This window comes from Zalophus californianus, chromosome 4 (assembly GCF_009762305.2).
Source record: "Zalophus californianus isolate mZalCal1 chromosome 4, mZalCal1.pri.v2, whole genome shotgun sequence".
NCBI lineage: Eukaryota > Metazoa > Chordata > Mammalia > Carnivora > Otariidae > Zalophus > Zalophus californianus.
In genome coordinates, this window is record NC_045598.1 from 33,350,307 (window position 1) to 33,376,972 (window position 26,666).

The 26,666-nt window shown below is 50.3% G+C and overlaps 2 protein-coding genes across 3 annotated transcripts; one reads left to right on the forward strand and one right to left on the reverse strand.

The window, feature by feature from the left end:
- Nucleotides 1-295: 295 nt before the first annotated feature.
- Nucleotides 296-17,656, reverse strand: P3H1 (prolyl 3-hydroxylase 1). 2 transcript variants are annotated; one of them, XM_027574170.1, is made up of 15 exons: nt 17,141-17,656; nt 14,116-14,268; nt 12,531-12,720; nt 12,159-12,290; nt 11,121-11,260; nt 6,802-6,891; nt 6,477-6,529; nt 6,175-6,296; nt 4,521-4,648; nt 4,298-4,393; nt 3,754-3,904; nt 1,942-2,059; nt 1,510-1,585; nt 1,163-1,303; nt 296-760 (listed from the first exon to the last, which is right to left on the reverse strand). In XM_027574170.1, the coding sequence occupies exons 1-15, from the start codon at nt 17,603-17,605 to the stop codon at nt 605-607; spliced, it is 2,211 nt and encodes a 736-aa protein (XP_027429971.1). In that variant the 5' UTR covers nt 17,606-17,656; the 3' UTR covers nt 296-604. The 2 variants fall into 2 exon arrangements, with proteins under 2 accessions (XP_027429971.1, XP_027429979.1); XM_027574178.2 differs by lacking the exon at nt 17,141-17,656 and adding an exon at nt 16,824-17,077.
- A 228-nt stretch (nt 17,657-17,884) lies between these two features.
- C4H1orf50 (chromosome 4 C1orf50 homolog) lies at nt 17,885-25,703 on the forward strand. Its single transcript, XM_027617438.1, has 5 exons — nt 17,885-18,037; nt 18,157-18,272; nt 23,259-23,345; nt 23,856-23,987; nt 25,380-25,703. Exons 1-5 carry the CDS (start codon nt 17,959-17,961, stop codon nt 25,575-25,577), a joined length of 612 nt encoding a protein of 203 aa, XP_027473239.1. The 5' UTR covers nt 17,885-17,958; the 3' UTR covers nt 25,578-25,703.
- Nucleotides 25,704-26,666: the final 963 nt, after the last annotated feature.

Sequence of the window (26,666 nt, forward strand, 5' to 3'; positions counted from 1 at the left end):
GGGGGCTTGGTCATAATCCCCACCGTTCGGCCAGAGCACTCCAGTTTACAAAGGGCTGTCACAGCCGATACCGAACCCGCCCAGAAGGCGGGCAGAGTGGGGACCGGCATCCCCATTCCACAGATGACAGGTCTGAGGTGTCTGGGGCTTGGCGTCTGGCGCGAGGCTGCAGAGGCCTCGGCGGCGCCGGCCCCCCTCCCCGGGCCCCCCCCCCAGGCCCCCTCACGCCGCCCTGGAGTGGCCTCCGGCCCGGGGCAACAGGTAGCCCCACTCTGACTCTCTGAACCAACTCCCGGGTAAAAAACCACAAATCATCTATTCTTTGGTTGTCTACACAGACACTTAAATACTGCAGTGCTGTCACTCGGCTGCCTGAGCAGGCCCCCGGGGGCGGCTCCGGGCCTGTGTCCTGAGCCCTCAACCAGGTCCAGAGGCAAGAGGGCCGTCCCGCCATGTCCACTCCGAGAGCGGGAGCACCGTGCGGACGGCCGCGAGCAGGGTCCCGCCGGCCGGGCAGCAGACCACAGCCCCCGGGGGCCGGCCGGTGGAGGACACGGTTCCCCAGGGTGGGTCTGCTCACCCCCCCACAGGGAGCCGGACGCTGTCAGAGCTCATCCTTGTGTCCCGTCTCACTGCCAGACAGAGACTCCTCTACAGGCTTGGGGGGCCCCTCCTGGGCTTCCTGGGGCTGCTCCTGGGAGAGGTCCATCTCCTCTGGGCTGAAGAGCATCTTCACCAGGTCATCCGCCTGCACCCGGTCCTGCAAGGACAGACCCCTGCCTGTTCAGGGAGGCCTCTGGACCAGGCGCTCACCTGCTCTCAGGTGCTACTTCCTGGAGGCAACAGGTTCTTCCTCCATGGCCTCTGAGCTCATCTGCTTCCCGGCAGGTCCTAATCTCCGGGCAGACAGCTGAGGTTACTGCCCAACCAGGCGACCGAGCGCCAGCACCACTCCCCAGCTTGGCACCCCAACCCGGAGCCCCGTTTACAAGTATGGAAGAAGGGCCAGGGAGGACAAGGCAATGTGACCAGGGGGAGTCTCTGTGGATGCCAGGCCTGGTGTTGCTCTCATGTCCAAGCCATCGGCAAGGAGGCTGGGAAGAGGGATGCAGAACCCGGGGCCCTGCCAGGGGCAGATCCCAGTGGCACCGAGTGCTCTCACCCGCTCACTGTGCCGCGCGTCCAACGTGAACCACAGGGCGATGGCACAGCGTTGCCCTCTGGTGACAGCCTTCACCCCGTGCGGGTTCTCAGTGCCTGAAGAGAATCCCACGGCCCTCCCGCACTGGGGCTGCACCTCTGCCTGAAGGAGACACAAAGTGCAGGGTACACAGGAGACTGTAACCTGCCTTCAGAGGGGACACGGGATCACTAGGGTCTGGAGAGAAAAGGTGGCCAGTCAGAGTGAGCGACATATCTCTGAGCCTCCCAGGTTTGAGGAGGGGAGCCCTGGCACTCCGCACTGTGAGGGTTTCTGGCTCTCAGGGACAGGCACGAGGGCACGCTCACCGTCACAGTCTTGGCGTCTAGTTCAGTGAAATAGAATGCTCCTCCATCGAAGTCCCCATTTAGATAAAGGATGGCACTGGGAAGGACAGACATGGTCTCGCCATGGGCTGCCTCCTCCCGTCCCCCCAACAGCCCACAGCTCCCGCATCTCCAGGGGCTCTCAAGCAGCAGCGGGAGAGGGCCTGCCCTGGGAAGACAGCCTCCCCACCCTCCACCCTCACTCCAGAGAATCCACTGTCCTCCTCATCACACCACACGGGAATGACTCCCTTTCTGTCCGACTTCCTGGCCAGAGGGTGTGGGGATAGGGGACTGGATTCTGGGGACAGCTGGTCCCACACCTCTGTGTGTATGTGTGTGTGTATGTGTGTGTGTGTGTTGGGGATGGGGCAAGGCGCAGGGGACTGGGGGCCTCAGAGGGAGGGCGGGCACCTGTAGTCCCGGAAGGTGTAGGCAGGGGGCTCCTTGATGCACACGAGGGCCTCGGCATTCAGGATGCAGTTGTCCACATGGACTGGGTGGCTACTGTCCTTCCTTTCGGCCTGTGCCTCTGGGGCCAAGGTAACGCACGTTAGCATGGGGACACCTCAGGAGACACTACAGCTCTCCTATTGGCATGGGGGGTGCTTCCCAAAATGCCTCCGGGTCTATGGGAATGGCCAGTGAACTAGGGGGTCTCCGGCTAAGCCATCAGCCCGGGGGTCAGACGAATCTGCAGGCCTCCCGGGAAGGTTCTTGGTGGGCCAAGCAGGGGCAGCAAGCAGGGCTGTGAGGCTCTAACCAAGGGCAGGTTCTGGGCCGAGCCGCACAACCCCAGCTTTCTGGCTCGAATTTACAAAACAGGAATCCCCCCGGGAGGTGAAAATGAGGAGTCAGGGCACAGTGAGCCTCGCTGTGCAGCGGGAGACGAGGTGAGGACGGCACGGAGGGAACCAGACAGGAGCAAAGGTAAGCCGTCAGCTTCCGCAGGGCTCCGCATGGGGAGAAGCCAGGAAAGGGCGCGGACAGCACGTACTGTAAAATGCTAGGCAAGCACATTCATGACATGGAACCGTTGCCCCCAGCGCGAACCCCGGGCACGGCCAGAGCAGGCTGGTGGCACCGTCAGGTCACGGTAGATCCCTCCTATTTGTCCCCACCTGTCCGGCCAGGTGCCATGCCCTGTCCCTCCACCTCCTCCATCTCCCTCACCCGTCCTCTCCTCTCTTACTCCCACCGCCACTGGCCAGGTGGGCCTTTGTCCTTGCCCACCCGGTCGCTGCTGACCAGCTTCCCTCCCCCTGGTTCGATCCACCTTCTCCAAATCTCTCGCCACAAAGCGGCAAAACTAACCTCGTGAAAACAAAGGTCTCACAGAGTCCTTCGTGTTTGAGGACTCCTCCCAGCTTCCCGCTGCCCGGCCCCCACCTTGAGAGGCCATGACACATACGGCTGTGTCTGACACATTCCTTTGGGTGTGTCCAGATTTTGAGAGAACTCCAGACCTTCTGGGGGGCAAGTAAAGCCCTCTCTCCTCTACCACCTGTGGTGCATCAGTGCCGGCGCCTCAGAAGGCGACGGCATGACAGATCCGGCTGTGGGCCGTGTGAGACCCTGGGGCACTGGTCACACCTCATCCCTCCTCAGGACAGCAAAAGGGAATGCAAGAGAGGGAGAGCAGACGAGGAATGACCTCGCACCTGCTCTGACTTGTAGAAGTCCCTCTCTCACGGATTTGGTACTGAACAGTTTGTGACAGAACTTGCAACATCGCTCAGGACTGATCTACACACCTGGATGCCCAGGAGCGTTGCTGAGACCCAGTGGCCTACAGGATGAAAACAAACTCCCGAATGTAGCTCTCCGTAGTGTGGCTTCTGAAAGCCTCCCCAAGCCTTATCTGACTGCTTCCCCTTCAACCCCACGCCCCAGAAATGGCCACGTTCTTAGTCCCCACCACCAGGCTGCCCAGGGCCTGCACTTCTTTGTGCGTGCTGTTCTTTCTGGCTAGAACATCCGCTCATCACCTGGGCACTCCACCACTCCTATTCATCCTGCGCAACTGTCACCACCTCCTCTAGGAAGTCCTCCTGACCCCCTGGTGGACTGACTGGAACTTCCTCCGCTGCACTGATCGCACGGGGTTGCCACATTTTGTGCTGGTTCCTCGGCTAGGATGAAAAGGACCGTATCCCATTCCTTCCCATGTCCTCAGCACCCGTGCCAGGCCACAGCGTGTGCTCAGCAGGGACAGAGGAGGCCCACCTTCGATGGCGGTGCGGCACACCAGGTGGGAGTAGGAGAAGTAGAGGGGGGTGTCCAGGCGGAAGTAGGACTCCATGACGCGCCGCACCTTCTCGGTCACATTGTAGTACAGGTGGGCGCTCTGCAGGGGAACTTTCCCTTCCTGTCCCAGCTGCCAAGGAGACCAGCAGTCAGCTGCCCTGAACGCCCGGCTGCGGGCCGACAGAGCCCACTGAGGCATCGGGCCCCCCTGCTCTGTTCCCACACGCGACAGCCCTCCCGTGTTACACCTGCCCCTCCTCCACGCTCCTCTTTGCGGACAGAAAGCACTCTCCCAGCTCTGGCCACCAGTCTTGTCTCGCCTGCCTCACTTTGATCACACTTGCTTCACCAGCCAGGACGCAAAAGTCAACCTCCCTCAACTTAACTCCCCCTCCCTCCCATTCCAGTGGCCGCTGGAATCCAACAGGCAGACACCTTCACCTTTCCCACCCCCACTACCCCCCACGGCCTGAGCCTCCCCTCTCCCGTTCCCCACACTCTAGATGCTGAGTACTGATTCTACCTTGAGGGCTTTGAAGACCGTGACGCCATAGAACTTTTCACTGGGGGTGTGTGGGGAGGTCTGACCCCGGTAGCCATCTCCCGAGGTCGCTGCTGCCTGCAAGGCCCAAAACACAGGGGGAGCTTAGCCAGGGCAGCTGAGGGTCTGCGAAGAGGTGGTCGCCGGTGTGCAGTGAGGGGCAGGCGAGCTCAGTGCGGAGGCGCGGTCACGGGGTCTCCCTTACGTTGGTTAGTCTCTGCAGCTCCCGGCACTCGTCAGCGGAGATTACGCCGTCCATCACCACCCTCTGCGAACCATTCAAGACTTTGGAGTTCATGGTGAGACTGATGCCTTCATAGAGCAGGGGGCCACCTGCAAAGCAATGGCAAGACTGGGCTGAGTCCAGAGGCAGCTCTGTCCAGAACTCTCCATCGGATGGGAATAGAAATTCCAGTTGTCTCCAGGGCACCAGGGAAACTTCCTATTCGGTCACTTCCAAAGGTGGCAGTGGCCCAGAGGACAGCACCTGGAGTTGACAAGACGGGAGAGCCAGGCCCTAGTCCTAGCTCCTCTCCCGAACAGTTCTTGGCTCTGGGCCTTCGCCAATTGTTGGGGAAACATCGCCAACAGAGTCTTCAAACCCTGAGCTCCAGAATCAGAAAGAAGGGGGTCTGACTCCTGAATCCTCCACCTATTAGCTGTGTGACCTCAGCAAGTTACTTAACCCCCCTGAGCTTTCGTTTCCTCATCTGTAAGACAGCATCTACCTCCTGAGATTGGTGCTAGCTTGATGTAAAAAGCAACAAGGCGAGTTAAAAGCTCAGCACAATACCGGGCACACAGGAAAAGCTCAGAATCTTAGCTGCCATCGCACCAGGCACTGGCACATTTATTTCAAACAAGGACCTCAATCTGCCCAGCCCGCCTCCCCCGGAGAAGAGAAACCACAGAGTGAAAGCTGCCTGAAAACCAAGGAATGCGGGACAAATTCTTTTCACGTGCTCATCTTGTGAAATCACCCACCGTTCATTTAAGCAACTGTAGAGCAAAGGCTAACCTTCTCTTCTATTTCTCCTGGTGTCCCTCCGTGCTGGGGACCTACTGGAGGCGACTCACTGAGGCCGCCGTGTGCGCCAGGCCCTGCGTGCAAGGCGAGGGTCTCAAACCTGAAGATGGCACCTCTCCCAGCAACGATGCAAATGGACAGACTTGGTGCCAGCACCAAGAAAGCTGCCGTGAAAGTTCCAAAGAAAAAGGGAGGGGGGTCCCCAGGACTGGGAGATTAAGGCTTCGTGGGCAGAGGAGATGGGAGGGTACCGGGAGGAGGGACAGGCATGAGCCCAGCCTCGGGGGCAGACGGGCCCGAGGAACAGAAGCGGCCCAGGGCACACGAGCAGAAGGTAGAGCAGGTGGTTCAAGGGGCAGGCAGGGCGGGTAGGGGTAGGGTCTGCGTGTTTGGAAGCCGGTCCAGCCACTGCAGGGGTAGGGGAAGCACAGATCAGGGAGGGACAGGAGTGCACACAGCAGGTGCAGGGGGCCCGCAGCAATGGGAAGAGGAGAGGCTTGGGGAAAGGGGCGAGGAAAAGCAGTGTCAGCGCAGCTTGGCAGGGGCGGAGCAGGGGGGAAGAGACCTCAGATTTGGAGGCTTGGTAGCAGGATGCATGATGGAAGCGGGGAGACCGGATGAGGTTTGCGCTATAAACACTGACTGCAGTGAGCTTGACTAGCGCTGCTGTGACCCAGGAGTCGTACTTCCTCCCCAAAGGCCAATCCTCAGTGCCTTCTCCGGGTGGAAGTCCCGGTGAGTCTAGGCCCCGTCCCGGGGATGGCCAGCTAGCGCGGGGACGCCTGCCTCGCCGCCTCCACGACAGCCAGAGGTCAGAGCACTGTCCTCTTACCTTCCCGCGTCAGCCGGCTCACATCCAGCGACTCCTTGGTCTTCTCCTCCACCAGGGTCTCAATCTCCTTCATAAGGTTTCCGATCTCCTGGGAGATGCGGACGGCTGTTTCCCGTTCGGACCTGTGCGCACAGCCGCTCTGAGGACCATGTTCCGGGGGCCACCCTGGCTCCCACCCCAGCTTCCCAGCCTGGACCAGCCCCCCACCCCCCACTTCCAGGAGTGCACATCTGCCTGGGCTCAGGAAGCCTCAAGTGCTTCATCAGGCCGCTCCAGTCATGCAGTCTCTTCAGGGTCCTCACTTTTGTTTCTCTTGCAATCTTTTGGGAATCACCTCTTCTGGAGTCCATGAATCCTAAAAGCAGATCAGGAGAAAAATCAATGCTGTAGGGTGACCCACTTCCTCTTCCGGGTCTCTGCACAGACTTGGGCCTCTGGGAGAATCCAGCTGCCTCCCTGCAGGAGATCAAGTGAGTCTCCAAACCAGAGTCACCTCTGGCTGCCCAGAATTCCCCTCTGTCTTCCTCTGTCTCTCGTCCACGGGCTTCACAGATCCCGTGTCTGGCTCCACCCCCAAACAGAGCCGCACAGCCAGCCGCCCTCCCTGACTCCCGCATCCAGGCTCACCGGGTCCACGAAGGGAACCCCGAAGACATCGTAGGCAAAGAAGAGCAGTTCTTTCTCGAGCAAACTGCGCTGTCGGTACTCCCGGGCACTCTGAGGAAACAAAGTCGAAGGAATGCCCTGGAATTCAGCCCTGTTAACTCTGGGGGACCCCCAACCCCATGTTCCATGCCGTTGCTCCCAGTGTGGTCTGAGCTTCCTCTCCTACCACCACAACTGTGCCTGTTCTCCCGTCTGGGACAACAGCTTCACCCCATGCTAGGGGTTGCTCCCACGGAGGGTGACATAACACCCGCCCCCCCCGTGCCCCCCATGAATCTCTGAGACAGGAAATCTGAGGATTCTCAGGAGATGTGGAAATATTCCTCAAAGAAGGAGAGTTCTTTCTTGACTTCTGTAGGGGTTCGACACGGAGGCAGGAGACCTAGATGTTGGGTGACCCATGTGTTATTCATTTGACCTTCACAGCCACCTGTGACGTTGACACCGTGCTCCTCGTTTTATAGATGGAGACACTGAGGTGCAGGGGGGGATAGGCGGCTTGTTTAAGCTCACACTACGGGAAAGGGAGCAGGAACCGACATTCAAACCCTAAAGGCCAGGAGCTTTTTCCTTAGGCCCCCTGCCTCCCCTGAGACTCTGAACAGACTGGACAGATCCCTCCTGGAGTTGGGCGGCTGCAGCTGGAGCTGCTGGTTCGGGCCCTCTGGCCCTTCCCACACGTGCTCACAGGGAGGGCTTACCCAGGGCTGGGAGACTAAGTACCTTCTGGGGCCACCTCTCTCCCTAGGTGCCCTGCTAGTCTCCAAGCAGCAGGAGGAGGAAAGAAAAGAGAAAGAAGACATCATCAGTTGCAATTAACGATGAAGGCAGTAAGGAAAATGTTAGCAAGACCTCAATGAGTCCTACACCATCTAGCATATTTACCCAACAGGGAGATGGAAGTTTTCTCCTAAGGAGTTTAAGTGATTCACCAAGTGCTAGACACCACGCTTGGTGCGTTCTCTCGTTAAACCTTCCCCCGCGGCCCTGAGGCCGCTAGGAAGCAAATCCCACGCCTACGTTTATTCGCTCGGCACTGATTCATGGAGTTCGAGCAACGAGCTGGGAACTGCGCCAGCGCTGAGACAACGCAGGGAGGGACCCGGGCCGCCACTCTCAGCCACAGGCCACCGGGCGAGCTAGCCCATCTCTCAGAGCCCGAATGTTCTCATCTCTAAAATGGGAGAATAGCGCCCCCTATCACGGCCACTGTGGGGATTAAATGAGATGATGGGGGCTGAACCACACAGCGTGCGGACTGGGTTAGGGCTCAACAAATGCTACTTTCTTTCCCGAAGGAGGGTTCTAATTAAAAGTGGTTTGTTTTCCCTCTCTGCCCCAAACTCACTAATATGACCATAAAGTGGGGGGTTGGGAGGGTCTTAACTCAGCAAGACAAAGAGACCCGAAGAAGCGCCATCTCAAATGCAGACTGTCGCCACCTGGTGGCCAAAGAGGACAACTACAAGGTAACATCCTCACAGGCGAGGAGAGACTCAGGGTTCCAGAGCTAGGGAGGAAGAACCTGGGTTTTTCCCTTCAGGGCAGGCTGGTAGCCCCACCCCAGCAGGTTGTTACGAGAATCGAATGAAATAAAAATAAAAGTTATGGAGGAATTTTGCAGACTAAATGCCCCCCACATGCGAAGGGTGGCTACCCTCAATGGTAAGCTCCACAACAACCACACCGAGAAGGGGACTACTGCGTCATCCTCTACCTCCTTCTCCCTGCGAACAGAGGAAAGCTCAGCCCCCTGGGGCTGGAGTACAGGCAGGGCAGATGTGTGAGGAAAGCATCGCGCTTCGCTGTGCCTTCCTGAGCTAGGTGGGCAGCACCATGCCTGCGTCTCCCAAGTGGGAAACTTGTGTCTAATTAGACCTGAAGAGGGAGGAGTGAAGCCCCCACCGTTCTGCCATCGCCACCTCCTACTCCACCTAGCCAGTTCCCTCCTCCAGCCAGCGTCTCCCCCGGCCCAGCAGCTCCCCTCTGCACCGCCACAGTAGCCCTGTACTGGTCTCCTGCTTCTAGCTCCTTCCCGTTCTGAGCCTTGCGCCGCTGGCTGGGCTACTGCTTAAAACCCTTCGAGCGCCCACCACTGTCTGCCTTGTGGCACAGAGGCCAAGGTCCTGGCAGGGCACTCAAGACCCTTCCAAATCTGACCCTCCCGGCCTCATCTTCTGTACCTCCTCATGTCACCTTGCATGCATGTGGGACAATTGTCCGGGTTGTGTGCACATGCTGTCCTCCATCTCACAGGCCTTCCCCTGCCTCATTCACCTCCTGAAGGCTTTTAAAAACCAAATGTCAACAGCACTTCCTCTTGCAAAGCCTCCCATGGCTTGCCAGTCAGTCAATTGCTTCCTTCCTCCACTCCAGCTTGCATCCATGGCCACTCTTAGATTTACTACAGTGTTCTCTAAGTTTTGGATTCTGTACCCTTCTGTATCATCAGTCCCTGAGGTGTGCTTGAGACGGCATTCAAACAGGCAGGAAGGTAATGCACCTATAGCTAAAAGAGATCCACAAAGTATCAACAGGCATAAATAGAAACAGTTAGGTCTCCCTCCCCACCCCCGCCCTGTAGGCCCGTGCCTCAGGGGTAAGCTGATGAACAGTTTCTTGTCAATTTGTCCACAAAGTTGATGACTTAAAATGTACATATGTATTTTAAAAACATAAATAGGATAAAATATACAGTTCTAGATATTTTTGTTTTCCTTTACCTACAACAATATCATGGAGACCATCTCATACCACTGGGTAGTAATCCATTCACGCAATAGAATAGTTTTCTCTCATACCACTGAATGGATTTACCACGATTCATTTAAGCCAGTTCCCAAACAGATGGCATTTAGCTTGGTTCGGGTGGTTGCTTTTAGCAGCAAGGTTCTGACGCGTGTCCGGGTGCGTCTGCCTTCGCATCCTTGTGTGACACCGCTGCGTGGCAGATCTCCGGTGGCAGATTCGAACAGTCCAATTCACAGTCCCACCAGCGGTGTGGGAGTGCGCCTGCTCTTGCACCCTTATTTGTCCCAATTATTTGTCGCATAAACAAATGAGCTGCCTCTAGAGTAATACTATTTACCATATTTTTGCTCCAATAAAATGAAAAACGGGTCCAAAGTTACATTTTTACATAGAAGGTAGGTAGGGTTTGGGAGGAGCCTGCAGGACACGGCTGACTGAGGCTTGCCTTCTTCTCACTCCTATTCTCCTGTTCTGAAGTCAGGGATCACTGCAGCCATGATAGGCCACCCACTCCGTTCCAGGAGGTGGCTGAGGTCAGAGGTGAGGAAGCCGGCCGCTGGCTACTTGTCTACCATCAGAAAGACCCCTGGGATGCGGCCTGTCCACACAACTCTTGGGACACACTCGTACCATGCTTGCTGGCTTACAAAGTGCATTTCTACTCGGTATGTCATCTGCCCCTCATGCTCATCTTGTGTTGAAGAAAGAGTAAGAACCATAATTGCACTCTACAGAGGGAGAAACTGAGACTCAGAGGAGCAGTGCCGGGTGTCTGAGATCCCACACGACGACATGCGGAAGATCACACATCCTTGTAAGCGCAGGAGCCCAGACCAGTGACTTCAAATCCAACTCACTATTCTGGGCTCAAGAAGGAGAGGGTCTAGGGTCTGTGCAAGGCATACGTACAAATATCGAGGTTCATAGTATCGTCCTTCACTGAGTTAAAAAAAAAAGAACTTTTCATATTTTTAACTACAAAAAATAATTTGTAATTCCACTGAAGGGAATTTAGAAAACATAAATGGGCAAGATACAAAAAAATCACCCATATTCCACCACCTAGAAGTAACCACTGTCAACACGTCGGTGCGTTTCACTTTGGTCATTGTGTCTGCTTGGGAGCTGAGCTGGGAGCGATGCTGAGGGAGGGAGAGCTCAGAGAAGGGACAGGGAGGAAACTGGCAAGAAAACAGGTGAGCGAAAAAAGAATTTAGCTGGAAGTAAAAAATGATAGATCTTGGCCAAATGATAGCAAATCTCAAAGCAGAGGTGGCGAGAAAGGGGAAAGGGGGTGCCTGTGTTGCAGTTCTGCTTTTCTTTTACGACTCAGACTTGGCAGACTTCTGGGCCCCGATGGTGTGGAGTAAGCTGCTCCCTGGTTCTTGAGTGACAAGTGCGTCAGTGTACTCGTGCCCGGCCCAGGCACCCCCCCGCCCCGCGCACGGCCCCTGCCCGAGCACTACCAGACCCTTCTGTCCCCCACCCCCCGCCACTCTTCTGCCCTCTAACTGACGCAAGTCTCTCACCTCACGGGGGCCAATGGATCTGGCTGGTTCTTCTCCAAGCATGGCTGTATAGTAGGCCAGATTCTGGTTCATCACCTCATCGTTGGGGAAGAAGAGGAGATAGGTCTTGGCACATTCGATAGCCTGCGTATAATTCCCAACTGCAAAGCAAAAAAGAAATGCCTGAGAAGAGAGGGTCCAATCCTGGGCACCAGGAACCACTGGTCTTGAGTCTCAGCACAGCCTGAGGCAGTGATGACACAGCAAGGTGCCCTTGCTACCTACCACAGCTGCCTGACCTGAGGGAGAAGTTCTAGAAGAATGAGAAGAATAGAATTTACACAAACACAGAATGCAGAACTGATGCAAGGGGCTCAGGGTCCTCAGGCCTACTACTGAACGCCCACATCACAAGTCAGTTAAACACTGGCCTCATATTAGACCAATTTTAGGAAGAGTCCCATCTTCCTGTCTTTTTCTCCCTGCAGATTTTCAGAAGATGGGGCCACTACAACAGCAGGTGGCCTCCTCTGCAGAGGAGCAGTGCTTGTTCACATGTGTTGGTCTCAACGCAACGATAAACACCTCACACTCTCGAATATGCGGTGATGCTTAGCACACAGTAGGAACTCGATGAGGACCTGCTGACTTGTTGCTTGTTTGGATACTGGCAGCCCCCTACCCTGCGCCACCCAGAGCATCTGCACTATTGTACGATGAAGGGCTGGAAAATGTCCCGTGAGCTGGTTTAAATGATAGTACATCCTTTGCCTTTGCTCTAACTGAACTCGGATGCAGAGTCAGATTATCAGTGTTCTAGAAGGGACGAGAGAGAGGTCCTAGGTCTCATCTCCCAGCTTTCTGGATTACTAGCATCGGCTTCTGGGGCCAGTGGCTTGTTACAAAGCAGGCAGGGGTCACCCGGCATGGTGCCTCCCGGAGTCCCAGGTCACAGTGAGAAGCCAAAGATGCTGACGTGCCCAGGGGCCATCATCCCTGCCTCCCTTGCTTTTGGATTCCTGCTGAAAAGCTGCAGAGAAGGAAGAAAGTAGGCCTTACTGTTATAGTAGGCGAACTGCAGATAATTATAATGTGATGGGAGGAAGTCTTCAAAGGGCTTCTCTCGACTTGGGTGGGAAGCCAGCTCCGTGACGCAGTTCTGCTTACAGCTGAGGACCTGGATGTAATGATCTGAAAGGAATCAAAGACGGGGAATAACCATCTGGTAGATCTTCAGGATGCGAATTCTGGGAAGAGGAACAAATTCAAGGGCAAGGAATTTTCAGTCCGATTCCGAGATGTACTACATTTCGGTCTGAGGCGGAAGACGGCGAGCAGCGGGTACTGTCCGCACGTGGCCCCGGGAGTCCCGGCCAGCTGGCTGGGGCAGGTGTGGGCAGGCGCGCGCGGGGCAGGCTCGCGGCCGCGCACCTGCGATGGCCTGGAAGAGGTCCGCGTTGTACTCCAGGTAGTTGTAGCCGTCATAGTCGTAGGGCCCCTCGCACAGGGCGCGGCACTCCGCGTCCGCCACCAGGTACTCTCGCAGCGCCGCCTCCAGGTGGGCCACGGCTTCGTGCGGCTGCTCCTCGGAGTAAAGCCGCACTCCCAGCCGGAACTCGTGCTACTGGGAGGAAGGGGGACTCAACTGCGGGCCGCACACAGCCCTGGGCCCTCACTGCCCCCTCCACCTGCACCTGCGTCCTCACGGCCTGTCTCGGGTTAGGGACGGAAAAGGGTGCCCGCTACCTAGTGAAGGCCTCCTGTAAATGGTCTCCACAGGTTTCTTTGGAAACCCAAAAGCATTAAACTCCATCTAGATAAAAGATACACGGGAGTTCATTGTAATTTTCTTGCACTTCTGTAGGGATAATAGCGTTCAAGATAAAAGTTTAATTAAGAAGAACTCTTAGATGCTAGAATTAGGTCTGTGCTGATGGGAGCAATCCTTCCAGCACAAGGGGGAATTAGGGCTGCCGCTGATTACAGAATGGGTTTTGCCATCTGTGGGACACAGCCTCCATTTCCGTTTGTCATAGAATCACTAAACACACACACACAAACAAACCTGCGTGTGATTGTGTAATGTACTAGATGTACACAATCTACCGTTTTTTTTTTTTTAAGTAGTCTTCACCTCCGTCATGGAGCCCAACAGGGGCCGGAACTCAGGACCCTGAGATCAAGACCTGAGCTGAGATCAAGAGTCTGGCGCTTAATGGACTGAAGCACCCAGGCGTCCTTACACAATTTACTTTTAAAAGTCATTTTGATATTGTTAATAATATCTCTATTTCTAAACTATGAAAACTTATGAGAACAGAAGCTCTTTATAAAATGCTATATCATCACAGACAATATCTCTCATGGGACACAGACTTCTCCTAAACAAACAGAATAAGAACATCAAGGAACACTGTATCACTTACAGTAGTGAAAGCAAAAACCTACACAGTACATTAATACAATTATGCATAAAATGGACTATCATGCAGCCACTAAAAATTGTATTTTCAAAGAAAATCTGAAGACATGAGAGAAGGCTCATGATACAGTGTTAGTTCAAAAAGGATGATGAAAAATACATACACAGTATGACACCAAATTCGGGGGAAAAATTAAGATCTAGAAGAGTTTTAAAAATAGGCCAAAATAGGGACACCTGGGTGGCTCAGTTGGTTAAGCATCTGCCTTCGGCTCAGGTCATGATCCCGGAGTCCTGGGATCAAGTCCCGAACTGGGTTCCTTACTCAGCGGGGAGCCTGCTTCTCCCTCTGTCTACCTCTCTCTCTGACAAATAAATAAATAAAATCTTAAAAAAAAAAACTAGGCCAAAATATGAACTACTGGTTTTCTTAAGGTGGCAGTATTATAGATGATCACTTGCTGTTTTACACTTATCTGCATTTTTCTATAATGTTGTACAGTGAATGTCTACTACTTCTGTAATCAGAAAACAAGCCTAGTAAATATCACTTTAATAAAAAGAGAGAATGGGGGGGGACAAAGTTTTTTTCACCATATGGGGTTTGGCCTCAAGATCCTTGAAGTCAGCTTCCTTCACTCCAGACATGGTTTGGTAATAGTCTAGGTTCTGCCGCATCTCCACGTGTTCAGGATTGCCCACGAAGAAGGTGTGTGCTGCTGCTACGGCTTTCTCCAACTTGTTGATCTAAGAATAAGGCACAAGAACATAATCCTCGAAGGTTTGTGTCCAAATGGGCAGTCCACAGTAAACAGGAAATCCCAGCCTTCCTGAGCCTTCCACTCCACAGTTTGCACCAGACTTTGCCAGCCCCAGAAAACACACCTATTGCAGGAACTGCATACCAGAAATCAGGAGCACAGGGCCCTGGGCAGAATTTCAGCCATTTCCCAAATCAGGCTTTGCAATTTCCCAAATCATAGGAGGTAAACCTTCAACAGTGTAAACATTCTATTTTTAAACAAAGGTCATATTGTTGGGAGGAATGCTATGGAAGACTGACTGCCCAAATAATATATTCTCAAGATTCAGAAGTGGCAACTGAGCTGAAAAAAGTCTAAGGCTTCAAGAATTTAGTAGTAGGGGAGAAAGAGCAGTTAATGATTACACTGTGCCAAAGGATTTCCCTAGAAGATACTTTTTTTTTTTTTGCAAAAAATATAATCAAGTGTTTTTGACACATTCAAGGAAAAGATGGGTGACGGAAAAATCCTAAGGTCTTATACAAAATCTGGATATGGCGTCTTCTGACTCAAAGCCCAGGGCTCATGAGGTTAAAACAAGTGGTTATGAAATCTGAGGAGAAAAAAATGTGCCAAATGCCACAATAACGCCCAAAGCAATGGACTTAAGCATATCAATGTTACACAGGTTCTTATGTAGAAGCCAAAATAAATCACTGATGATCTAATGATTAACACGGCTTAAGTGACAGACAGACCTGTGACAAAGCTAGGTTTAATTAGTCACTCGCTGGGGCTTTAGACACTTAAAGTTTACTCTCTATTTCAGTTCCCTAATCTGCCACCTGGAGATAGCACTCACTGTTTCACAGGCTTGTTGGTAATGTTAAAACAAGGTGGTATACATGCGGCTTCTAACACCTGGTGCTGGGCACATACTAAGCACTTAATAAATGTTAGCTGGTATTATTAATACGCTAAGAATTTTTTCCTTTTCCTTTTTTCATCAGTACTAGTAAATGCATGCTAAACAAGGAGTCAGCCCTGGCTCTGACCCTAAAATAGCTGGGTGATCCAAAGTCAATAATCCTCTGCACCTGTTTTGTTAACTGTACAATTAGAAATTCTCACAAGTCTGTCCCTTTCATGGGTTTATTCTCCTGCCCTTATCTCTCTGTATTGCTCATGCATTTCCCTGTTCTCTCCCACCTTCGCTCTCCACCCCAGTCCTTCTTTACTCCCTAAGCACCCAGGCACCTAATTTCCTTCTCTCAAGTGGACAACCAACTAATCTCCTTTTTTAAAAAACATTTTATTCATTTATTTGTCAGAGAGCGAGCGAGCTCAAGCAGGGGGAGAGGCAGGCAGAAGGAGAAGCAGGCTCCCCGCTGAGCGGAGAGCCCGATGCGGGACTCCATCCCAGGACACGGGGATCACGACCTGAGCCGAAGGCAGCTGCTTAACCAACTGAGCCACCCAGGTGTCCCACCAACTCATCTCCTAATGGTTAGCCCTGCCACCACTTTCTCCTTCTCCCAAGGCTTATTCCACATTCCAGAATTAGCAATCTAAAATCTGATTCTGACACTGGCTCCTGAAGCCTGCAGAACTCTCTTCCCAGTCTGGCCTTGTTCTATCTGGAATGGCCATCCTTCCTCTCCTCTAGTGATATTTAGGACCAACTTCAATTGTCACCTCTTCTTTCAGTCTCCCTCGTTTCTCTGAGAGGAAGCTAGATCCTCCCTCCTTTGTGCTCCTACAGCCCTATGTACACACCCTTTTAGTAGCCTTTTCTATAGTGATTCTCACTAGGGAAGCGATGTAAAACAAAACAATATAAAGTCAAGTATTTTAATGACCTGTACAAGAACTGGAATGTAGCAGGTATTCAGGAAGCGTTAGTCAAAGAATCTGAGAGTGTGCTGTTAAGTGACATGACCAAAGACATGACCCACTTATTTTGGTTTCAAATACAGTACTTTTCCAAGTAACGAGGAATGTAAGCAAACCGTGTAAGCAAAATGCTTGTGGAGAGGTGGAAGTCTGTGGTCCCCATGGTTCCCTAAGTCTCTCTTTAGGTGGAACCGAAGGTCTGTTAAACTATGGATGTGACAATATGCAACACAGCTCCTTCTTCTTCCTTTTCCCCCAATAAAATAGGCCTAATAATAGCACTTACCTTACAGGACATTGACAGGATCTGGGCAAATAAACCAATAAACACAAAGTACTTAAAATAGTGCCTAGAAGTATGTGCTGGCTATCATCATCATCATCATCATCATCATCATCATGTAAGTCAGGGGCACTCCAAATCCATGTATGCACTTGGACTTAAGCCACTCTGGAATTCCTAAAAATACTCATTTTCTTTGAAAACCTGACAATAGCCAGAGGGTCCCGCTACAGGGAGGGGTTAGACAGCCCCTACTGGCGACGTGGCAACCTCACGTCCTGAAAGAGAGCTGCTGGACTCGGGCAGCAGGAAAAGCATCACTGAGCAGCGAACCGGAAGGAAGATAATGTAGAAAGGTCCTAGCTTCTCACTCGGGCACTTACAATGAAATCTGGAAGAGAAACCCAAGCTGCCGCTTTCGTTCCCTTTGGGAAGGCTCCCGGGGAACACAAGGCCAAGTTTTGCTTAGTCCGTGCCTTAACCCCAGGCTGGACCTTTGGGGTTACCATCTGCTTATGCGAACCGGGCGAAGCAGGTCTCCCGGCAGGGTCCCTGTTCTCCCTGGGTCCGAGGAGAGCTCCCCGGCCAGGAGGCTACGTTCTCTCTCCTCGGACACTTCCCCGGCCCCCCAAGTTCGCCCGGGTCATCTGCAACCACGCCCAGAAAGATCCCTGCCGCCCGGGCCCGGGCAGCTCTGCACCTTGAAGTAGGCGACTTGCAGGTAGTTGTAGGGGCTCCGCTTGCGGAACTCCAGCTCCAGCTCCTCACTGAGCGAGTGGGAGGCCGGCGGCCCGAGGCAGCGGCGCAGGCAGGCTGCGCGGCGCAGCAGGCCCCCAAAGAAGCGCAGGTCGTGCAGGGCGGCGGCGCCCGAGGCCTGTGCCAGGCTCGGGGATGAGTCGGGGTCCAGCTCCCACGGGAGGTCGGCGGCACAGCGGGTGCGGCAGCGCAGGCGGAGGGCGCGAAGGGCGGCCCGCGAGCGCAGCGCCCGCTCCATGCTCAGTACCACCCCCGCCCAGTCCCTGCGCGCGTAGGCAGCGGTCCCCTCTGCGAAGAGCAGATCAGGCGCCGCCATGTCCCATCCCGCCTCGGACTCGACCTCGGCCTGGGAGGCAGCGGCGGCGACGGCCAGCAGTGTGGTCAGCAGCCTCAAAGCGCGTGCAGCCATTGCCTCCTCCGACCTGACGGGACCGCCTGCCACCCGCCACGGAGGCCGGAGTCCCACCCCCGAGGAGTCCCGCCCACCCCTCCCCGTCCCGCCCCTGAGTGGAGCCCCGCCTCCCAAGCTAGGCAGCGCATTCCCGGGAAGCTTGCACCGCCTTTTTGGCTTTCCGCAAGCCTGGACCCCGCCCCTCAGCCGAACCCAGTGCCACAGCCGGGGCCCGGCTCCCGGGCTCGGGCAGCGCTCCTCCGCGGTGATGTCCAATGGCCGGGGAACACGGAAGCTCCGCCCACGGGCCTTTATGCGCAGGCTCTTCCGCCTCCTGACGCGAGGGTGGTGGGGAGGTTTTAGGTGTTGTCATGGAGGACGCTGCAAAGCTGGGGCCGGCGGAGGAGGTCCCCGAAAACCAAAGAATTCAGCCGGCGACCGGTCGGGGAGGTACGCAGGGCGGGAGTCCGGCCGGGGAAAAAAGGCCTCACGGAGCAGCTAGTCTCCCGGGCTGCGCGGGAGGCCGAGGGCGGGCGCTCACGGGCTGTGTTCCTGGGTTTGTGTCGCAGGAGCTCTGGTGGAGCGCACCTCGACCCCCGGCGGCCTGGCCCTGGTGAGCCCCTACCACACCCACCGGGCCGGGGACCCCTTAGACCTCGTGGCGCTCGCAGAGCAGGTGCAGAAGGTGAGGAGGTGCGGCTGCGGAAGTAAATAACCGTCTTCGTTCACGTTTGGCCCTGCGTCTTAGGACTAGGACCTCACAACCACTTAGTGTGGCATTTGTTTTGTCTGCATCTTACATACAACACGGGAAAACTGATTGTTCTTGACTCGAACTCTGATCTTCTGAGACCAAAGGCTCTTTCAGCTGCAACATGAGTGCCTATAATCTCCTTTGGCGGCAAGTTTTGCACAGCACTTTCAATATTCAGTATTTCATTTGGGCCCTAGGACAGCCCTGTAAGGTAGGCAGTACAGCAGTTCTTCCCATTTCAGGTGAAGAGAAGTTTCCGTGGAAGTTTCAGGATCACTCTAACGCAGATTATGTAAGGATGCATAGTCCACTTACTTTTAAACTGCTTCCCATAAAATCTTTATCTGTAACCTGAACGCTTTTAGAACTTAACATCTTCTAGAAGGACAGGGACTCTTAAGTTTGGTCCTCCGCTGTCATTCACTGGACACAACATTCCCAAGCCCAGTGCTTAGACATTCATTACAAAAGTAAAAAAAGGAGGAAATGTGAAATAACAGAAAAAGCACTGGAAGTTTGGACACGTGTGTTAATCCCACTTTTGATTTTTTTTTTTTTTTTAAGTAGGCTCCACTTCCAGCATGGGGCCCAACGCAGCTTGAACTCACCACTGTGAGATCAAGACCTGAGCTGAGATCAAGAATCTTTCTCTTGACCAACTGAGCCACCCAGGCACCACCCCCTTTGATATTAACTTGCATATGACTTGAGGCAAATTACTTTTCTCTGGACTTCACCTCTTTTTAAAGATTTATTTATTTGAGAGAGAGGGAGAGTGCATGCGGAGGGGGAGGAGCAGAGGAAGAGGGACAGAATCTTAAGCGGACTCCCCGCTGAGTGCATTGTGGGGCTCAATCCCAGGACCCCGACATCATGACCTGAGCCAAAATCGAGCCTCTCACGCTTAACCTGCTGAGCCATTCAGGCGCCCCTTGACTTCAGTTTATCTGTAAAATGCAGGGTTTCAACTAGGAGAGCTTCTAGAGCAAAGCTGTGAAAAAACAAATTCCATCTAATTTTTATCAAGACTTCCAGTTGTGGAACCTTCTTCAGTATGTAGAGATATAGGGCCCTGCTGCTTAATACTTCTGATATCCCTTTATCCTTGTATGCAGTATCACATTTGGCCTTGGTTATATTCAAAGGTCTTTATTTTGCTTAAAAATATTTAATTATTAACATGCTCAGATTCCCTCACACATACATCTCTGTGCTTCAGGGGTTTTTTGTTTTTTAAGATTTATTTATTTTAGAGAAAGAGAGCTTGCGAGAGAGCGCATATGCACAAGCAGGAGGGGCAGAGGGAGAAGGAGAGACAGAATCTCAAGCAGACTCCGTGCTGAGCCTGGAGCCCAATATAGGGCTCGATCTCATGACCCTGAGATCATGCCCTCAGCTGAAACCAATTTGGCCACTTAACTGACTGCGCCACCCAGGCACCCACTGGGTTTATTTATTTATTTATTTTATTTAGACATATTCGAATGCTTAGGAAAGTGCCTTTGATTCAAACTTTGTGACTTCTCTTATCTATAGAGGTGGGGAGCAAAGTATAACTTTTATGGATTAGGAGAATTTCACGTGTCTGCTTGATTGGATCACTTACTGGGGGAGGCAACCAGGCCCAAAGCTTAGGCATACATTTTCATGGGTTACTGAGTGACCATCACGTTTATTACAGTAACCCGAAACAAAGACAACACTGTTTTTGCCCTTCAGCATACAATCTAGTGAAATATAGAGGGTGCATTATTGTGCTACCTCCATTTTTCCAATATTATCGACATTGAGCTCCTGAAATAAAAACACTAGAGACCAACAGATTGAATCAAGCATACTTATTGTCTGTGTCCTGAAATGTACTTTCTAGCAGGACTGATTGCTGATATGCCATTTCTGTATTAGTGTGTGTTCAGAAAACTCAGGAAGTCTGGTATTAAGGCATGAAATTTGGAATCAGACTGATCTGTGTTCAGATCTTCAACTGCCATTTATTAGCTGTGAACCCTTGGACAGGTTGCTTCACCTCTCTGAGTATAATTCCTAAAATGAGGCTGAAGTTATTATCTCCCAACTTCATAAGGTGTTATAAAAACTAAATGAGATAATATATGTATGTGAAGGGCTTCAGAGTGATTGGGGCCAGAGTTTGTGTTTAGTAATTATAAGTACTTTTCTCCTCATTTCTGTTTGAATTCGGTTCTTTTGTTTACAAGGAAGAGATTTGCTGCTACCACCTTAAGAAAAAGACTAATAATGAGGCCACTCCACTGTTAACCCAGAACCCTCTTAGTTCTAGAAACCAGCTACTCTCTCCTTGGCCATAAGGTGTCTCATTGTCCTTGGAACAAAAAGTAGCACTTTCACCCATGGGCCATAAAGCCTTGTGTGATCTGATCCCTGCCCCCCTTTTTTACATTCCCCTCACTAACTGCTCTTCAGACACAGCTTCAGTTTTGTACCTCGCTGGCCCTTTCCTTTTGTTCAGACCCAAGTCAAATGTCACGTCCTTGGTGAGGCTTGTCTGTAGAAGGCTCTACCCCACCCCATCTAAATGACAGTATTGGGGCGCCTGGGTGGCTCAGTTGGTTAAGCGACTGTCTTCGGCTCCGGTCATGATCCTGGAGTCCCGGGATCGAGTCCTGGGATTGAGTCCTGCATCCGGCTCGCAGGGAGTCTGCTTCTCCCTCTGACCCTCCCCCCTCTCATGCTCACTCTCTCTATCTCATTCTCTCTTTCAAATAAATAAAATCTTTATTTTATTTTATTTTTTAAAGATTTTATTTATTTGACAGAGAGACAGCGAGAGAGGGAACACAAGCAGGGGGAGCTGGAGAGGGAGAAGCACACTTCCCGCGGAGCAGGGAGCCCGATGCGGGGCTGGATCCCAGGACCCTGGGATCATGACCTGAGCCGAAGGCAGATGCTTAACGACTGAGCCACCCAGGCGCCCTAAATAAATAAAATCTTTAAAAAAAAATAAAGATCAAGTCCAAACTTCTAAAAAAAAATAAAAATAAATGACAGTATTATTAAGTTGAATTTGCCTCTAGGCTACACATATATTCCAATCCCTACAGTCCTCATCACTCCCTGTTATTAAACCAGTTACGTCACTCACTTGTTACCTTTGATCTCCTTCTACCACAGAATTACTGTTGTTTCCTGCATAATGGCGCATCATTATTCTGAGTCCGTATAATACTAGCTCTAATTGTCTTTCTTGTTGGTGTCTGTATTTCTCACCAGAGCCGCGCTGTTCGTTATGGTAGCTTCTAGTCACATAGGGTTGTTGAGCACTTGGAATGTATGGTTAGTAGTGCAGCTGAGATAATGATTTTTAAATTTTATGTAATTTTAACTAATTTACATTTTAAAACCTGATAATTGAGTCAATTATTGGACACTTTTAAGAATATTTGGAACAAGCTGAGTATGTGAATTGACTCTTTCAAATGTAAATTTTATGAAGTCCAAATACAGATTGAGGATTTCTTCTAATCAAAATTTGGCATCCCAATTGATAGTATGGGAGTATAAAAAATAACAATATGAAATATAAAATGTCCCATTAAAATTGTTTTATACTGATTACATGTTGGAATGATGTTTTTTGATATATTGGGTTAAATAAAATAGATTATTAGAATTCATTTTACTTATTTTTACTTTTAACACAACTGCTAGAAAAATAAAAATTACACATATTACTTGATTCATAGTATTCATAAGGCCAGTGTATTAGGCTGTAATCTTGACAGAAGTAGGGACCTCTTTCTCTGATTTGCCAGTGCACCCAGGGCCTGGCATGGTGTCTGACACACAGTGGTTGCCCAGTCTATATTTGTGGAACAGATAAAAATGATTGACCCTGTTTACTCAGTTGTTTATGTTTTTACATGATATTGCCTTATACCTACCTGACTTTTACCTTGAGCATCCTTAACTAACTAGCAAATTCTCTTGATATTTCTTAGTTCGAGTTTAACTTCCTAATTTCTTCTCCTTAACTTAATTGTATACCACTGGACATTAATCAGCTTTTCTTGAAAGTAAACTGGAAGTCTTTGACAGATTTCTGATGCCTGAGTGATAATCCTTTCCAGTACCTGAATTGGTCACACCACCATCCTCTCTGGCTGTGAGAATTATTTATTTTAAGCAATTCCCATTGCCTTCAGTTGCATTTCCTAGGACATGACAGGCAGTCTTCTGTGTACATTATAACTTTGTTTCAGGTCTACATCCTAGTGCTGTCTTTAAAAATACATTTGGAGGAACAATTAGGAATATAAATATAAGTTAAAGTATAACTAGGTTTGATGTAAATAATTCAGCCAACGTAATGGTCAGATTAATAGGTAGTGTCTGTATATAGCTAGATTCCTACATAATGGGTGATAAGAGCCATATCACAAGTGTCTTTGGACTTTTATTTTAAGACCCACTCCTGATTTCAGAAATATTTAAACATGAGAAAATAAATGGAGGCCCAAGGAATGAGTGGGTTTACTCAGGCAAAGAGTAAGGGGGAGAACATGTTATATCAAGAAGAGGGTGTATTCGGTATATTTGGTAGCACATGAGAGTAGGGCGTGTTGGCAGACTGAGGAAGTTCAGTGTGACTAGAATGTAGAGTGAAAAGGGTAGAAAGCTATGGGACATAGGAAAGAAGGAGCACCTGGTTCTGTGGTGTGGGGCCATGTCAGGGGAGGCTTCTCACAAGCAGTGCTGTTTGGGCTGGGTGGGAGAAGAGGGGGAGGAATGGGAGCTCAGGCGGGAGTGGTGAGGAAGGACAGGAAGAATATCTTAGGCATAAGCGAAGATGTCGAGATAACTCTTCACGCTGGGCTCTAAATAACCTTGTGGAAGTCTTACCCTTTTTTCACCCACCCTTTGGTTTTGTCTCACCTTTAGGCTGATGAATTCATCCGAGCAAATGCCACCAACAAACTGATGGTCATAGCTGAGCAAATCCAACATTTACAAGAACAAGCCAGGAAGGTAAGTAACAGCTTTTAGACAGGCATTCATTTTCTTCCTTTAATTCGCAGGATTGACTGATCTCGCTTATAATCATTTAACCTATCTGTCTTCAGTACCTTCTAGAAATGTAGAAGTGTTGAGTGAAAGAAAATAGGCTTAAGAGGTTACGTATAAGATAAGTTTTTCACTGGGAGACAGTTTCAGTGAGGTAAAGCATTTTGAGGGGGAAAATAGGTTCTCATTTATAAAAGAAATGTAGTTACTACAGAATAATAGGAAAGAAGTTTAAAAGCCATTCACAGCCAGTAGGGTTTGACATTTTGAAATACAGTTCTTTTAAAGGCATTTTCACAGCTTAGTAGCAGTCTTTTGTCTCTTCAGAATCATCTGGATCCTAGTAGTGACTGATTGCTATGGGGGAGCAATTCCGAAGCATTGAGTAATTTCCAGATTTTGACTGGATTAATCACTGAGTGTGAGTGCCTGTTACATCTGGTACTTAACTTGTTACATCTCTGTGGTTCTTAGGTATTGGAAGATGCTCACAGAGATGCTGACTTGCACCACATAGCTTGTAATATAGTAAAAAAACCTGGCAATATTTACTACCTTTATAAACGGGAGAGTGGTCAGCAGTATTTTTCTATTATTTCTCCAAAGGTAAGAACATTTATTTTTTACTGGTAGAAATGGCTACGATTTGGGGCGCCTGGGTGTCTCAGTTGGTTAAGCGTCCGCCTTCAGCTCAGGTCATGATCCCAAGGTCCTGGGATCGAGCCCCGCATCGGGCTCCCTGCTCAGCGGGAAGCCTGCTTCTCTCCCACTCCCACTCCCCCGGTGTGTGTTCCCTCTCACTGTGTCTCTCTCTGTCAAATAAATGAAATCTTTAAAAAAAAGAAAAAAAGAAATGGCTATGATTAGCTTTTGTTTATCACAATATTAATATACCATTATGAGGAGTTTGTCACTGTTGAAACATCAACAAGTCCCCAGTGATATTTTACATTTTAAAAATGTTCTGCTAGATGGTAAGACAGTATTTAAGACAATTGATAAAATAAGTTGGGTTTGAATACTATTGAATTTTTTTACTGAAGAATCCAGCTATTATTTTTTTCAAATGAACATGATACATCAAACTGAGGGCACAGTATGTTTCTTTTCTTCCTGTCTGTGGGAAAAAAAACCAACAAAAACCCTCTATTTGTGTGTGTGTGTGTGTGTGTGTGTGTGTGTGTGTGTGTGTGTGTTTTAATAGTAAAGATTTTGGAACAACTGATAATAAGATTCTTTTAAATTTGGACAAAATAAAGTACATTTTTACTTGACAATGTATATATTCTCAACTTTGGAAAATATCAGGCAGTGTTTCTGTTTGTAAAAAAATAATAGCTTCATCTTGCTAACTGGTGATGTTTCTGTTTGTAAAAAAAAAAAAAAAAAGTTTCATCTTGCTAACTGGTGATTATATAGAAAAATATCCAAAAGGATCACGTGCCATATGAGTCTACGTATTTATAAAATAATTTCAAAATTTTTCGATTGTGATATTGAAAGTTATATAAAAATCTCATGTTTCCTGCCAAATATATGAAATAATGTTTATAACTCCATGGCATATACTTTTTTTTTTAAAGCATGGCATATACTTTTGAAACAAAATATATCCAGGCCAACCAGTAATGACCATTAATTTCCTAATAAACAGAAATAAAATGAATTTTTCAAGAGTTAAAACATTTATTTTTGCACAAAAATCAGCTCTGGTCTTTGAGAAAATGTAGGCATAGGGTTGGTAAATGTTTTCTAGAAAATTGGAGGTGTTGTGAGCCCAGGCATGATTCTCAAAAAATATACATGAAAAATACACTTAAATTATTTCACAGTCATTATCTCTGTTAAGAGAGGTATCTGATGTGTGATGCAATGAGGATGATTCTGACTGGTCTGATGTGAAAAACCAAAAAAGAAATTTGTGGCATAAAATGAGGAAATGAATCGAATTTCTTTACCTCCTACCCTGATGAGAATTGACTTCTTTGCCTTCTCTAGGAATGGGGGACAGGTTGTCCACATGACTTCCTTGGTGCCTACAAGCTACAGTATGACTTGTCCTGGACTCCATATGAGGACATTGAGAAGCACGATGCCCAAATCAGCATAGTGAACACATTGCTAAGCCAGCCTGCAGCCCTGCCTCCAAACACTGAACCCACCTTCCATGGACTGACTGAGAATGGACACTCATAAATAGCTCTCACAGCAAGGACCTTCCACCTCTTTGTTGCCCTCATTCTCGGCCTTGATGGGAGGTGGCATGAGAATTGAGGTATTGTGGGTGAATCATGAACTTCTTGAATAAAGGCCCTGTGTGGAGCGCCTGAGTGGCTCAGTTGGTTAAGCAGTTAAGTGTCTGCCTTTGGCTTAGGTCATGATCCTGGGGTCCTGGGTGGAGCCCCGCATTGGGCTCCCTGCTCAGTGGAGAGCCTGCTTCTCCCTCTGCCCCTCCCCCCACTCACGCACGCTCAACGCGCACACGCTCTCTCTCACCCTCTCACCTCTCCTCTCTCTCATAAAATCTTAGAAAAGAGACCCTGTGTGAATATAAATGCTGTTGTTATTACTTTTAGTTAGGGTAGTAATGAATCCTGTCAGTCTCTTGGGATCCTCTCTGGGTCACAGGTACCCGGCCAGTGACTTTCAGAGTATTGGCCAGTGTACTTTCCTTCTCCTTTACCTCCATCTGTTCTCCCGCAAGCCAGAGAATTGGAGAAAGAAGAGTTTTTTTTCCCACATAAAGGTTGGCGAGGCATATTCCATGGAGGACTGTTTTTGGTCTTTTTGTACCTGGAAGTGTTTGAGATTGTGTTGAGGTTGAACGTAGCGGGGGGTGGGGGGAGGAGAGGCAAACCATTAGAGAGACTCTTAACTGTAGAGAACAAACTGCGGGTTCTGGGGGGGGGTGGGCTAGATTGGGGATGGGGATTAAGGAGCGCACCTGTTGTGATGAGCACTGTGTTGCACGTAAGTGATAAATCACTAAATTCTACTCCTGAAACCAATATTGCACTATATGTTAACTAGAAGTTAAATAAAAACTTGAAACTAAAAAAAAAAAAAAAAAGACTGGGTTGAGGCTAGTTAGCAGGTAGCGCAGTTCCCGCATAGGATGGGGCTGGAACCTGACGGGGTCACCCAGCGGATACTTGGTCACTCATTTCACAGGGGGATGCTCTGTGGAGTCAGCTGCAAAAGCCTCTGGCGGGGTTGGCCTTGGGGATACACACACCCCCCCCACACACACATTAGTGGTACAGTAGTTGATTCTGACCACAGAAA